This window comes from Taudactylus pleione, unplaced genomic scaffold (assembly GCF_031769625.1).
Source record: "Taudactylus pleione unplaced genomic scaffold, aTauple2 ptg000996l, whole genome shotgun sequence".
Lineage (NCBI taxonomy): Eukaryota > Metazoa > Chordata > Amphibia > Anura > Myobatrachidae > Taudactylus > Taudactylus pleione.
This window is the reverse complement of record NW_028285397.1, coordinates 121752-138353: the sequence shown is the minus strand read 5'-3', so window position 1 is coordinate 138353 and position 16602 is coordinate 121752. Positions and strand designations below refer to the sequence as shown.

At 45.5% G+C, this 16602-nt stretch overlaps 1 protein-coding gene across 4 annotated transcripts in view; it reads right to left on the bottom strand.

Moving 5' to 3' along the window:
- The window catches only part of EHMT1 (euchromatic histone lysine methyltransferase 1), a 112863-nt gene that overhangs the window by 67889 nt on the left and 28372 nt on the right, over positions 1–16602 (bottom strand). The window contains exons 1-2 of one of the 4 annotated variants that reach the window (XM_088460944.1): positions 15839–15888; positions 949–1018 (exon numbers count right to left, since the gene is read on the bottom strand). Coding sequence is in view for 1 of the 4 variants with exons in the window: in XM_088460943.1 (XP_088317069.1) it covers positions 949–1018 (70 nt within the window). In the remaining 3 variants the exon portion in view is untranslated. Of the gene's footprint in view, positions 1–948; positions 1019–5146; positions 5172–5694; positions 5882–15838; positions 15889–16602 lie in introns of those variants that run through there. The other 3 variants (XM_088460945.1, XM_088460946.1, XM_088460943.1) reach the window with 3 other exon arrangements.

The window sequence follows — 16602 nt, the reverse complement described above, 5'->3', positions numbered from 1 at the left end:
ATAAACGTCCGTTTGTTCCCATGCACTAAAAAACGTACAGAAATGATTGTTCCAACCAGCTGGAGAACACGAACAAATGTGATTTTTCCCAACTAGTTGGACGATTGCTATAATGTAAGGGGAAGGTGGACACTTTCCGCCCAACTGAAGGACTGATTAGCTGTGAGGCGAAGGCGGGCACAGTCTGCTTTTGCCTGCATGTTTGAAGAAAGGCTCGGTGTGTATTTGTAAAACTAAAGGTTCCAGCTGGCCCTGTGGTTCTACAAGTGGCAGTAAGCCTTAACAGCCATATTTAGCAGCTGGACCATGCTGGAACCTGTAGTTTGCTGAAAACAAAACTTATTTTTTCCTATTTTAACCACTTATCTCAGCCTGGGGTAATAGGAGAACAGCTGCAGTGCTACTGGTGCCAGGGCTGGCTCTACCCAGGCGGAGGCCCACATGCATTTTTCTGAGGGCTCGACCCTCCCTGGGAAAGCCACCCCTGGTACTAACTGAGCCGGGTCCACCACACTGTGCGGGTCCCCTCTATGGCCCATGGCCCAGGCTGGCAAAGCCCAGTGCTGGTTACCTTAAAAATCATGTTCTGCTAAAAAAGTTAGTTGGTTAGGTGAATGGAGTCATCATTTAGTTGGATGGACAAGTTGAATGAAAGTTGGTTTAGTGTATGGCCAGTTTAATACAGGGGATTTCAACTCTAATCCTCAAGCGAGCCCAGCAGGTCATGTTTTCCGGATTTCTGTCTGCCCAGGAAATGATTAAAGAAAACCTTTACTCATGACCCGTTGGGTGTATGTGAGGAAATCACCAGCGTCTAGGCCATTTAGCTAACACAAATCAAAAGATGGAGACAGTATAAGTGCACCAGTGCAATGGCTCGGTCTCTAAATGAGGACACAAAGGACGTATATCTGCTGGGCGCGGGCAGACAGAAGCATGGACTCGTACCTTCCTCCTTGCTGTTGGTGATATCTTTCAGCAGATCCTTCCTGGACTCCACCTTGTTTGCACCGACCCACTACAGGGAAAATAAAAAAGAAAGAAGATCTATACATATATTGTTACAGGATCGGCACCAACAGATCTGCATTTACTTAAGCAATGAGTGGGATTTACAAACATCTGTTCCTAAAGATTTCTAAAATCCGTATTAAAAAAAAAAAAAGTTAATTTTCACTGTTATGTGACTTATTGAGACTTTACCATGAAATGCAGCAAACACGAGTTATTTGAATCATTGTCAATGAGTCATTCTAGAAAATTGTTAGGTAAAATAAAATTACATTGTAAAGGCTTGTGCATTTGTACTACGAGCTGCACATTATAACATAATTCTGAGACTCAAGAATTCACATTTTTCCTTCTTTTTGTGAAGTACAGAATATTTTCATGAATTATTTACATGTAATAACTTTGTGAACTGAACTCAAAACCTGCGGAGAGGAAAACGTAGTAAAATAACGTGTATTGGAACGCTCATGTTTAGTCTGACGATTCTACATCTCAGAGCGGTTTCGGTGTCACAGGCTAAACCTATTCAACGTGTAGCGTTCACTTTCCATAGCAACAAGATGAAAACTCATTACAGGAAAAGTTATCTGCCAGCTGGTAAATGGCGCTTCATGCCGTGGTAAGACGGAGGGTGCAGAGCAGCCACATTGCATACTGGCAGGGGGCGGAGCAATATAGGCTGCATGTGGTAAGGGGAGGGGCTAACAAATGGCTACCAGACACTAATCAAACTCTATCCAGATGCCCGATGTCCGCACGCCACAGGACCAGATGGAGAGTGGAGTATGGCTACAAATGCAAACTGATTTAAACGCGCTTTGGATAACCGCAGGTCACTCTTGTGTTAAGACGTAAAATTAAACTGGACCTTATCTGTGACAATTATCATAACTGGTGTCACTCAATAACCAATCAGATGTTTGCGTTAATGTTCAAATCCGCAGTAGATTTTATAGAGTTTTTATTCCTTATGTACATGGAAAGCTGCGCTGAGCACAGGTTTGCGGAGGACGGCACGACAGATTCACATGAAGAAAGTTTCAAACCTATCTTTAAAAAAAAAAAAAAAAAAAAGTCTTCTCATATGCGCTACTGGGACACTAACCACAGAAGCCTGAACCCAATGTAATGGCCATTACTGATCTCATAATACCATCTGATTGGTGTAACATGCTTAGCAGCGCACTCGCCCTAACCTCAGGAGGTCGTAGAGCAAAGGGGCGAAGACAGACCGGAAAATACCATCTGTCTCAGAGGAACAGTGCTAGTACAAATGACATTATTCAGGTCCATGAAGCTGGAGAAAGAGATTGGTCTCTCTGCCCCAACTAACGGAAGCAGACTATAGCCAAGGCCCCCCTCTTAAGTTTCACGGCTGCCAAGTCACAACTGACCAGTCTCCTCTCTCCAACAGACCTGGTCTGTTCATCAAAAGGCAGGCACCTCATGGTTTTTCAGCTTTGTGGGACTACAGGTCCCAGCTGGTAGACCATGCTTGGAGACGTCATTCCCGACCAGCTGGATCACCACAGGAGGCCTCTGCTGTAAGCCTTGGCAGGGAGGAAAACAAGCTGGACATCGGTGCCCGAAACAAGATGCCACACTGGAGATCCGGGCAATAGCAGGAAGAAAAATATACTGCTAGGGACATGGCATGAGATATACTAAGATAAATGACAAAGCAGAAGAATAAAGGGTCGCAAAATTGCTGAGAGTTGTAGTTATTCAGGTTACCAGCACTTACCAACACCTCCGGCCAGCTGTCTGCCTGACAGAGGTGAAGATACAATATTTTGCAGAGACATGGCCAGGTAAGGTACCTCTAGTGACGCCAAGGTCAGCAGGGTACACAGCCAGACACAGAATAATGAACCTTGTACGATTGTGCAAAGAGGTCAATAGAGACTGTCTGTGAGTGATGCCACATGTACGTACAAGGCATGGATCTGTGGTACTCCACAGAGACACATCATGATAACCTAAGAGATTAGAATATTATTCATATTAATGTACTGATTCCAGAAATCTAAGTACACGTGTACGACGATCTAGGGGCACTGCGCCAAATGCTCCCGGAACAAAATACATTAAAACTCCTCTTTTACAGGACATTCTGGCAGATACAAATATTTAGCTGGAGTGACCATGTTCTCTCGTGACCACGGGTCACTACCCCCACAGGCATTACATGTAAAATATTTCACCTACATTCCCACCAACCTGCAGCACCCAGTACCATATGGCTGAGCATTCCCTGACACAGCATAGAAGCCTAAACTCTTACCGATGATTGCATACACCCTACTAGTGCTGATAAACCGCAAACACAACAGATGATTGATGGTGGTCTCAGAACATCACAGATGTCATAATGTCCAATTCACTCAATGTTGCAACAACAACAACAACAACTAAAAACAACAACACATCTGTGCAGGTTTGCTGGGAACTCAAACAACCAACTCACTAGGAGGTCACAGAGTTCTGCTGGACAAGCCCCAGAATCACCCTGTTCTATCAGCATTTTAAGCTAGTACCCCTCTAAACGTAATCAATAGGTCACTGCGAGTTATCTCATACGGTGATATCATTCTGCTGAGTGCAGAGCACCAGACCAAGGGCTAATGTAAAGCCAGAACTGATTGTGACCTAGAGACCTTCTAGTCCAGCTGTGAAGTCACTTACAGCAAGAGGCCGATATTGGGGTCCGCCATCATCTGCCAAGTGCTTTTTACGCCATGCTTAGTTTTCGAGTCACAACATAATTGCCCAGTATTGGCGGCTGAACATACAGTGTCAGAGGAACCGCAAAACTACAGCTTACCAGCCAATAGACCTCTCCCAAAGAGGGTCTTCCCTTTTAGAAGAAGGGATTTCATTTGCCGAATTTAAAATCCTTACAAGCTTCCAGGACACATAAACCAAACGGATTCCATTTCATCGCCTCTACAGCCTTGCCCCAGGATAACTGCCCCTCCAGGCACGCTCTACGCCAGCTCCTGTAGCCTAAACCTCAACCACATACCCCAGGCGCTGTGCTCTGCATGCTCTATATATGGCCAGATGACCTTGGTGAGGGGAAAAATAATCTCATGACTGAATTAGAAATTAAGGTTTGCTCCTACACTACTTCACCAAGAGGCTAATTGTCCTATAATAGGGGCCTGGGTTTTTCAGAGGAACAGGCTTGTAAGCAAGTAGACATTCCAATGGGTTAAAGATGAAATTATAGAATAGCGCTGAATGTTGCGAGCGTGAGATTGTAGAAGAGCAATACGCCAGCCTACAGTTCCTTCATGGAAACAAAGAGATGAAGCACAGGACAGGTATTTCTGTGTATTATCCCTGGCAACAAGACATTTAGGGGTCATCACGACAATTTCCGGCAGCCCACCTCACCATGCCGAGGGAACACACAGACGGAACAGTCTCCTTAATAACACACGCCTGCATCTCGCTGTGAAATAAGACAATAGCTCACATTCAGCCAGCTGCCCAACCCTCAATAAACATTTGTGCTATTATATATATGGAATATAAGATTTGTTCTCATGCCACGCAGCCTAAACATACAGGGCAGTCAGTCACCATACGTGGTACCACCGGTCACCTGTCCGCTGACACAAAGGTTCTAGCTCATAAAAGGCACAAGGTGCAAAGTGCCTCCTGTCACCAAATATACTAATTCATAGACAATGTATTACAGATCAAATTTCTGTTCAGTGCCAAAACCAAACATTAAATGGCCACAATGTCAATCTGGCAGATCAGCCCTCGTAGAAATGCCTCTTTCCTTGACGACTACAAATATGCGCTGCAGCGAATGCGAATAAAAATGGCAGAGCACATGCATCGCTCCCGTTGTGCGAGACCACGGCCAACAGAGATTTGGAGAACCGCACGCGAGTGGCTCTATGAAAACGCTAAACCGTTATTGGTCTTTTGTTGCCCACAGTGTCAATGAGGAGATCGGTTCTGTACACGATGTCCGTTCATTTACTGCACTGCCGGCTGTCATCTTTCTCATTCATTTTTAGAGGAAATAAATCCATTACTTCTCACCTGCAAAACCCTCCTGCAATAAGCACTTTAACTGAATGCAAACAACGAAATGCAATCGCAAAGTGATTCTTACCTAAGAGACATTCCCCATCTCCTATGGCTCCAGTCAGTGGTGAAGGCAGGCCCTACAGTCACAGGGCAGCCAGGATTAATGAGCTGAGAGCTTGCAGCACAGTCAGGTCCAAAGATCCCTTGAAAATGATCAGTGATCTTGGGCATGGAAATGCCGCTTTCCTGCAGTTCTTTTAAACACTGCAGACAATGATGTCTAGACTGGTACACACACACCTCTCACACACTCCCCATGAGAACCCAACTAGCAGAGCCACCTAGGGTAGCTGGGGGTCTCATTCGAAGCCTGAGCCTGGTCTATATGGCTGTTGTGCAGATATCTCCACCACATGCTGCACAACATGCTGGAATCTCCTATAAAGGCAGATTTGTGCGCACTACCCCTCACCTGTACATTGCAAACATGAAAAAAACAATAGGCTCTACCCACAAGCCCATGCTGTCCCTCCATCTTGGCCTGCTGATTGCATACCACCCCTCCCCCCATCTGCAAAGAAGAAAAGAAAACAAAAATTTGCTGTTCTGCAACTTTGTTTCACAAAGCATTACCTTCAGTCTCCCCCCAAGAGCAAAGGCAGCCTCCTGACTTCACTCCAACAGGCACCCATTAGCCGTCTAGTGATTGGCAGGGGGAGCACGGCCCCCTCCCAGGAAAATGTCGGCTGGTAGATCAGACCCAACAAAAGCCAACTGCACAGCACTGTCTGCTTTTCACAATAAGAGTCCTCCCATTCCACTGACTCAGGGATTAGCAGCCCTCCTGCACTGGCTGCCAGACTCAAAGCTCAGGACCTGCTCCACAGCCAAGGGGGATCTCAGGGGTGGCCTGTGCCCTGGAAGGGGGTCTTCCTCCAGTTGAAGAAGGGGGCACAGGATTGCAGCAGCAGCATAGGGCTGGGAGCATGGAGCCCTGTTCTGCAGTGCAGCTTTGTGCTGGAACTGTGGAAGCTCAACACACGTTGAAGAGAGGAAGTCAAATTAAGAGAATAGTGTAGACTGCAAACATAAGATCATAAAACCCACAGGCTTGTTGACACAATTTAACCCATGGAATCCCACTACAAACCCAACAGGGCTCTGTCCAACCAATCAAATCATCTCCCTAAAAATGGGTGAAGTCAAGGTTCTTTCTCCTAGGGACACAGGCTACAAACAGTGAACAGGCACAAGGCATAGACACAAGTGGTTGGGGCTGGCATTCTTTAGCAGATACATCATTATTTTATAAGGGCAGCAGAACATTGTATCCCCGTAGTTATGCATTCTCATGTAAGACCTAGATCAGCTCCAGCAACTCCTTAGCAATCCTAAGGCACCGTGTGCTACCAATGACAGGTCTTAGAAATTAACAGACTAATTACATTTTACATAAAATAAGCAGCCAGGTTCATCTATCCCCAAGACCACCACTTCCTATGAGCACCGTACACTAAGGGAGGGGGGATTGACAAAGCTGCAGGGACACAGTAATATTCTGAGGGACCCAGGTGGTTTGACCCCGAGATGTAGAATTTCTAGGGTCATCTGGGTCCTTTAGGGCTTAGGACCTTAGGGTTGCTGGCCCCATATCTGATGCATTATCATTGGCTGTCTGATCTTAGAACCACCATGATACAAGGAGGAAAATAACAGCTCCATTCCACTTCACGATTTTATTATACATGTAATAGCAACGTGCAACAGAAAATAATTAAGGCCGTAGGTTCAATGAAATCTCTCTCATGGCTGCTATCAAAGACTTCACAGTGTAAAAGGCAACTCGACTCATTAACAGAGACCCAAACTACACACAGCTCATTAGGCCAATTAATCCCTGAACAGGGACAAAAACTGACATTTACTGTAACATGCGAGATGGAAAAATAAGACTTTCAATGGGTGCATCTAAAATTCACAGACATACAGAAATAGGCAAAAGTTTCCTAAATTATCAATGCCACCGTGCTCCCCAAATAGAGGGGCATATGTATCAAATCTTGATGCAAGATAAAATTGTGAGATATATATCACCAACCAATCAGCTCCTAACTATCATTTTTTAAACACAGCCTGCAAAATGTAAGTTAGAAGCTGATTGGGTTGTCATATATCTATATATCTCACATCAAGCTTTGATACATATGCCCCATAATGTATTATTATAGCCCAATGCAGCAGCTGTAACATTACAGCCATATAGCCCCACCAAAAAACAACAACAACTGTAATAGTAATAATAATAAAAAGTGGTTAATCCAAGCACAGGGTGATATCTGGGTTAGAGAAGGTGATTTAGGGTTACATGCCAAGGGTGTCAATTTAAGGACCAGATTGTACATCTCAGCTGGTGCCCATTGGAAAGACAGAGATTACCCAGAGCGTTACTTTCTACACCACTTGGGTTTGGTTGTTCCCAGACTGCAATATGCTGCATAAACCATAAACCTCCCAACGCTTCATGTAACTAGTGAGGGACATTTAGGTCAATGCAGAAAATATGGAAGGACAGCCCTATGGCAGAAGACTGGGCCAGCCCTATGGCAGAAGACTGGGCCAGCCCTATGGCAGAACACTGGGCCAGCCCTATGGCAGAACACTGGGCCAGCCCTATGGCAGAACACTGGGCCAGCCCTATGGCAGAACACTGGGCCAGCTCTCCCTTGCAGTCAGGTAGGTATAGCAGAGGGTTGTCCTGGGAAGGAAAACTACCCCCATTCTGAGGCATCATCGCCAGAGAGTGGACAACACTTACGGAGCTGCGCATCCGGTGGCCTAACCAGAAAGGGTTCACCAATGTGAGGCACAAGGGCTACTGACCTTCTGGGGCCTGACCAGCTCTTGTACTTTTCATAAATCCCAATAATCACAAAAAAAAAACCGCAAACCCCTGGTAACCGGGGAGCAAAGACACTTTATTGCCAAACCCACAAATACCAACGTTTATGGAAACAAAGCTCTAAAAATACTTATACTATATGCAGGAATTGGAGAAACTGCGATGGACGATATAAGCGCTTAAGAAGAACATGTACAGATATAGAATTGGGCTCCACGAGGGACAAAAAATAATAGTGAAGAATGAAATGTGCCGACAGGTTGGCCACCGAGAACTGGAGAACCAGCGGCCGGGCTAGAATACAGGACGAGTATCGATAATCATTGTATTAATTCTATTCAGTATACGGATCACCTGATGCTTCCGCGCCATTTATTCCAGCACCTGAAAATGAAAAACAAACTCCATTCCCCATTCAGGACAGACGTGTCACCGGTGAAAGATAAACACTACATGACACATGCTGATGTAACATTGCAACTACATGGCACTACCTTTGCGTGACTACAAAATGACAGTATACAGACACACACACACACCATAATACCCCCCCCTGCCACAAAGCACAGCCGCACATTGCAAGACACATTAGGAGCATTTTGAGGGGACTTTAATTGTTTTTGCCAGCCGCAGTAGTATTGCGTGCCCGACAGCCGCTATTCAATTGTTCCTACCAACGGGGCGATAGAATGATTTCTGCTTACACCCTCCTAAGGTGAGAGCAGAAATAAAGGAAAAGTCCTGGTTTTGGGAGCCCAAACTGCTCGATATGTGTGGGAAAAAAAATTGAATATCATCCCGTCAGTTTAGACGGGGGAAAAGGCCCCATCGGGCCGCAAAAACTATTTAATTTCTTCTTATTAATTCTTGACAATATTAAAACCTAAAAATGCAACTATTTCAATTCTTGTGTCACGGACACCCCAAAAGAAGCTGGCACAGAGTTGTCATCAAACAACCCCCCAATGTAAAACTGCTCCCCCCTCCAGTCCCCGCTGCCGCCTTACAAACAATTCCACACAGTCGTCACAGTCACACATGACATCATTACATAATACAGATCACACATTATTATCATCAGTTATTTATATAGCGCACACATATTCTGCAGCGCTTTACAGAGAATAGTTGGCCATTCACATCAGTCCCTGCGCCAGTGGAGCTTACACTCTATATTGTCTATCACATGCTTACACATACACACTAGGGTTAATTTTTGTTGGGAGCCAATTAACCTTCCAGTATATTTTTGGAGTGTGGGAGGAAACCGGAGCACCCAGAGGAAACCCACGCAAGCACAGGGAGAATAAACAAACTCCACACAGTTATACAGGATATGAACCCACGACCTCAGTGCTGTGAGGCAGTAACGCTAACCACTACACCGTCTGTGCTGCCCTTACACAATGGCTCCCTAGACCAGGCCCTGGGGATTGCTAACTGCTCCCCACCAGGCTCTCAGGCCTTGTACAGAGAGATAGGAAGTACCCGCTCCCCCAGGTGTGCAGGCTGCGGCCTAGCTGGGCAGTCCCTGAAGCACTGCTGCTGTGCTGCCATTATAATGATGCCTGCTGTTTTCTCTCTTTATACCCAATGATTTAGATCATTCCTCAACCACCTTCCCCTCCAGGAGTCTCCTGAGCATGCCCTCCCCACGCACTCACAGGACAGCGACCAGGGGCAAACAATGAACAATCAGGCAACAAAACACCACACCTGAAAGGACTGTGATAGCATCTACGCAGAGAGACAGCTCCCCACCTCTGCACTTATGCTAGGAGGAGGTTTTACATTATTAACTATATAAAAGTTAATGCTTCCTCCTGTAAATCTGCTTTTATCATGCGACAATCCCCAGCAGACACCTGAAGAATCCATCCCCTCATACCTACATTTAGCTGAGTGACCCTTAACTGAACACAGACTTTGGGGAGGATTTGCTAATACCCCTTTTACACCAGAGCTAAAATCTGGGTTATTGAAGGGGTAACCCGGGCAGCTCCTTGGTGTAAAAGGGGAGAGGGTTGGATTCCTGGGTCGAGTGAGCTGGCAATCCAACCAGGTAACTTGCAGGGTTTAACACGTGAATAACCCATGAAACCCTGCAGTGTAAACGGCGCGATCCGGGCCAGAGTGACCTGGATTGTGAAGCTTGCCTGCCGATTGGCCGACTTCAGTGGTGCTTGGAGGTGACGTCATCTCCAAGCGTCTACTTCAACGCCGGGTCTCTGCAGACCCCGGCTCCAGTGTGAACGGCGCCAACTTCGGAATATCCTGGGTCGACGCCGGAGAAATTCCAGGTCTGATCCGGATTGGAACCCTGTTCCAGCCTCCGGGTCAGACCCGGAATTTCGGTATAAAAGCGGTATAAATATCAGATTTTGGAAGGTGCCCAAGATCTGCAGCTTGGACCAATGTTTTTCAAGCGGTGGTGCTAAATCAGCGCTAGCAGTAATTACAGCGCCTGCTTGATATACATTGGTCGAAGCCGTCAATCATCTGCAAATAGTTTAGTAAATCTGCCCCTATTTCTGGGAGGCTGCTCCAATAAGTCCAAAGCTGTGGGATGTATGTGTATGTAATATATATTATACACACACAGCCTGAATGCCACATACAACAAGCTTAGGTCTCCTTTTTTATTCTTACCATTTTCTTTAGATTGCAAGCTCTGCAGAACAGGACTCTTTGCTCCCACTGCCCTTGCCTGTTCCTCTTTAGCCAGTATTGGCGATATTGATTTGGAGTTGGTGTTAATCCCTTACTGGAAAGGATACAGTCACCAACATTACAACAAGGCCTATTCATTAATTCCCATAAATGAGCTAGTAACGGGGCTGAATTAATGGTGCCGTGCGTGCAACTTTGGGTTAATGAGATATACAGTGTGTACCTCCCCGAGCTAAATATAGCTATTACCCAGGCTTATTTAGTTGTGGCATTTCCCCAATAGTAAAGTGCTGTAGAGTGTGCCAACACTATATAAATAAATATTAACAATACTGAGAGGAGGCAACTTTAAAAGACAACAAAAACTAAAAGTAAAAAACCAATAACCCCAAAGGCGACGTAGAGCAATGTAATCCTCTTTACATTGATATGTAAGTGACTGATCCGTATAAATATATTGAAATTGACTTGTCAGACATTAGTAAAATATTTGTATAAGATTTATTTTATCACTGCCAATTTTCTGCCAAGTTATGTTTTAAAATATTAATAAATGGTACTACAGCCTTGAATAGGTCAATAACACCGGATAGAACTTTTAGTAATGACCCCACTTGATATAGGATCTAGCGGACACATATAAACCATGAGGATGGAGACAGCCTGCGAGTCACTCCCTGCAGCCATTTTGTTGAGGCCCGGACAGCAATGATTACACAGCACGGCTCCTTCCTCTGGTGAGGGACAGGATGGCTCTCTATAGCAATAACATCTTACTACACCGCACACCCTGCGGCAGCGCGCCGTATCCAGCGCAGAGGATGTAAGCCTACATCGGCAGAACACCGCACTCTAACAAAGAGGATCCTGCCTGGGGAAGTCTCATTATTGGCATTCGCACCCATGAGGCATAAACCCTCAAGTCAATGAAGCAACAGGAAGCTCCAGGGACAATCAGGGAAATAGACTGTTGGTAATTTCTCTGGAAACATAAAGAACTATGACATGAAAGGTAAAAACAATATTAACTCGGAGAGTAGAATTTGTGTTATCACACGTGGAATTTTATTGCATGTGTGATATTAAAACGAGGATTTAAATTTTTTTAGAATATATATCTATATATATATATATATATATATATATATATATATATATATATAGATATAGATATATATATAGATATATATATATATAGTACATGTCTTCAGTATGCGCACCACTCTGTCAGACCCTACATTGGTTGTCTCTTGCCGAATCCAATATAAAATACCTTACCTATCATACAAGCCAATAACAGGTTTACATCAACATATATCACTTTGCTTATTTCCAAATATCTCCCAGCTCGATCCGTTCGCTCTGCGCAAGATCTGAGTCTCTCAGCCGCACTCATCAGCTGCTCCCAGTCATGGTTACTACGTTTCCAGGCTGCACCCCCTTTAGTCTCCAAACCCTAAGAGCTCACCCCTTCAGGCAGCTTATCTTATTCCCGACTCACCCACATAACCTACAAAGCTATTCTACCCAGTAACTTTCACTCTACATCACAGATGGGCAATGGGGGGCAGTTATTGAACCTGGAACACCAATGCTTTGGACACATCAGTGTTCGATGCCCAACCCAACATTTGCACAAATTACATGCTGATGAATTATTATAGATTGGTCTCTTTCTAGGATTAAATGTATAATTGTATTACTGGTAATATGGGGCCCTTTTAAACGCTAGAATGCTGCCCAATGTGTCCCCTGTAGTCTATGAGGTTGCCTGTCACTGATCTTCATGGCTATACTCCAAGAACCCTCGTGTATCACAGGCCTATGGTCCTATAGACTGTGAGCAGCGCCCTCCTGCCGCTTTGTAGGTCTCATTTATTACTGTGTTTGTTCCCAAATGTAAAGCTCTGCAGAAACGTGGCCGATATATAAATGCTCATCTATAAATAAGGACCATGGAAGAGGGGGACAGAGCGAACTTCTATTTCCAACACAATACAATACATGACAGGCTGGGTCTGTGACACAGGATTAATACATCTGCAGAAATCGCAGCCTAAGCAGACATTCATTTTGGAGCTAAAGCATCAGAGAACAGGAGAATGGGGGACGCCTTTGTCACCTGTACGTTCAGAGTATGGCTCACCCTACAAGGTCTGGTATTAGAGCGACCTCTATCCACACAATTCCAATAGATGATTTTAAGGGGGGAAAAAATACATATTTCATCGTGAGGCTCTCTGTTCAATGATAAACGACCTCAGCCAACTCCACGAGCACGAATAAGGCACTGTAGGAGTTATGTGACCTTTAGCACAACAACTAGTGACTCAGGTTCCAATACTCATCCAGCAGCCAAATCTCCCGCAAACCATCACAAAGCAAAGCAAGTTCTGACCCATAGGAAACAATCGCATACACCGGCCATTATATGCAAACCCTGACACCAAGCAGGGCCTGGGACAGTCCTACTACCTCTTCCTTCCTCCTACAGACGGATTGTGAGAAGCAAAGCACTGAGGAGTGCCAAGAGGCTGCAATGCAAAAACACTGTACCTGGATTAGTGTTCTGGCTCTTCAAGACACCTCAAGGAGAAGATAGTGTTCCAGAGTAAGCAGATCATGTGGGAAGCTGGTGTGACAGAGCTCCCTCTGCTGTCCAAGCTCGCTCGGTGGAGACCATTTCACTCAGCTGTGATCAGCAGCCATTTTATAGACAGTGTGCAACCTCGTGGCCTTCTGCTAGAGCTCAGGCAAGGCTCAATAGCCTACAACATGCACATCACTCACTGCAATGCTGCCCTGACAATCCTCACTGGACAAGGACGACTCTCTGCGCTAACAGTGGAGTCACGCAAACCTTTCATCTACAGATAGGACTAAAATTCCAGTAGAACAATCCTTACACAGCCCTGTTCTGAGGAAGCCAGGATGCCAGCAGAGGCACCGACGTGCAAAACTCATCCCATCTGCAAACCTTGTCTCAGATACAGCCCAGGCTCACCTGCACAAATGCAGCAAGCTAAACCAGCACTGAGTCAGTGGATAACAGTGCAGACAGGAGAGCTGAGATATAGAATAATAAAGTAAGTCAGCGGCCATTATTTCTTCAGGCTGATCCGCAATAACTGCAATCACGTTGGGCAAATATCACAATATCTGTCCCTCCGGCCAGCTAGATCTCTCTCGTTTTCACTAGGCCTTGTCTATTAATCTGCCTCGTGCCCAAAACATAGGAGATATCTGGAGAGGCCCCGGTGAAAACGAAAGCGATCTAGCCAACCCACGCTGGTTTAAATATACTCGCCTATGTTTGGCATTCGCTGCGTTTCATGAATTATTCTTTATGTCAATGAATGCTCGGCCCAAGAGGCCCTATTGTACTTTGAGGTGGATCCGTGCAATTTTAATATGTTTTTCCATCAGGCTATGGACAATAAGAATGATTAGCAAATTGCAAACAAGCTAAATCCACAAACAGGGGGGTTTAAGTCACCAAATCATTAACAGAGAGCAATGGCATCGGTATAGATGGTATAACCTAGTGGCTCCCAAACTCTAACAGCGCAGCTTTTAAGGATATCCATGCTTGAACACTTGTGGCTTAAATAGTACTTCAGTCAATTTGTGCTTAAAGATGTATATGCGTAAAACCTGGACTGTTAGGGTGCCTTGAGGACCAACTTTGGGAACCTCTGGTGTAACCAAATACACAAAGCCTGCGTGACATGGCTTGGAGCTGGCGAACGGATCGGCTGCGTTCTCATGGAGACTGGTTTCGCCGACATGATGAATAGAAAAGTGGCCTATTTATCCCTGGAAAATACAGTTCAAGGAATGAAGAGTTCAGGGAAATTGGTGCTGCGGTCAGGCTACTGCAGGGCCGCAAAAGAGCATATATCAAGTGACTAGGCCAGGATTAGCGCACACGTGCTGTGTTTTCAGGGAGTCCTTGTACAAGATCATACTGGGTAAACCAAATCAACAACTGAACAAAAATTGGAACGATAAGCTTAAGCCCCGGTTACTTTCACTGGCATGTTAGTGTAATATGTAGCGTGAGAAACTGTTACTTTTGTGTAACCCTTTATAAAATACATATCGTTACACAATGTCTCATTCTACCTGGATCCCAAAGACATGGCTGAGCGCAGATGTGAGGACATGGGATGTACCCTTCATAGTATGATTCCCTGACACAGCAAACGTCGTATCTGAAGAGCACAAAGTCTGCCTGGTACACACAAGACATCCACTCCCTTCACAACCCAGATTCCATTTTACATCTTCAGCAATCTGTATTGTTCCTACTCCAGCAAAGCCGAAATGTGGAACAGATGCAACTAAAAGAAGGTATGGAAGGGGGGTGAGGGGGAAGGGATGGCAGCGAGACACCATGGAAACTGCAAGCGCAAGACTTGTGTCCTACTTTTGCACACATATAAAATACATAACTAAATCAAGGGCTGGAGTCTACAGCTAGTCAGCAGCAACAATAATCTCAATTACATCTTAATAAAAGGGCATTTAGTGAAAGAGGAAAGATCTGTAGGTGCACATTGGATTCCCTGAGAGTATGGCCACTAACCAGAAGGAACCAGCCAATGTAAACAGACTACTCTTCACTCCGTGAAAGCTATTTTTTGCACTTGTAGCCTTTGTGTCCAGGGAGAAAGCTTACACAGCACAAACGGCAATGCAGAGGCATGGCAAAGTGAGGTGGCCTGGCCCCAGCCTCAGACAAAACACACAGAGCCCAGTACATAGGCTCTCACATCAACGTGCAGATGGACAAGACAAGACTGCACAGGTTCCTGCATGACAAGGTCAAGGCAGACAGAAACCCTGCACATAACATCCAGCCATACACGATGACCAAATGCAGATGGATAGGAAAGCTGCAAGACAACGATACAATGCCAGCAATCCTCAGACTGCAGAATGTGCATGGGGTACAAAGCACAGGAAGGGTCCATTGCCAACAATGCAGGCCTGGAAATGGCTAGATACACTATGTAGACTGAGACCCTACCAGGACAAGGGTCTTCCAGTGAATCACACAGGGTGATGAGGTCTGAGCTCTCACTAAGGGATACAGCCCTAGCACAGAAGCTCTGGTCTTCTGCACCTACCCACCAGACACTATCCCTCATGGACTGGCACACCCAGCCAATGCACCGCCTACCCCAGGGTGAGAGAGAGACATACAGGCCTGTGAATGTCAGGTAACGTCTCCTGCCTTCAGCTTCTTCCTTGGGCCACAAAAGCTTCTGCAGGGAGTCACATGACCCGGCTCCCTCTACAGGTGACACTAGAGCATGCAGCAAGCATGTTTGGGGCACCATGGGAGAGAGATTACCAGGAGAGACACACTGCGGCTCTTGCCTCCAGTCCCAACCATTCTGCCAGGGTGCCCAGACCTGAGGCCACGCAGCAGCACGTGAAGAGGCAGAAGACGGGAGGCCTTAGGGAAATTACGGTTTACAAAGCTATTTTCTCTAAGCTGTATCCGCTGCAACTGCGGTGTCAGAATAACTATACTCCAGGTGTCACAACCAACTCCAGTAACTAATCACAATAGCAACATCACACTTTAATAAGGAAGGATGACGCAGCATGCTGTATGATAAGGCCTAGCCAGGCAGCTTACCCTGTGCTTACACTACAGTCATCGTTTCACGCAACGTCATAGTGCAATAAGGCTCTGAACTTTCCAAGCACTTCAAAAGGTGCCCGAGCTAAGGGTCTCCATCTGCCGCAGGTCTATTTCTGCACTAGGGAGCGAATGGGCAAAGCAACAGGTTGTTGTGACCGCATGGACACAATTTACCATCAAGAACAGGTGTTTATACTGAATAGGGTACAATGAGGGGAACTCGTGGTCACCTTCCACTACAGCAGAATCAGCAATTACACATATAGCAACAAGAACGTAATCAACCAAATGCAAAGCTCCCATTATTCAGCGTTGT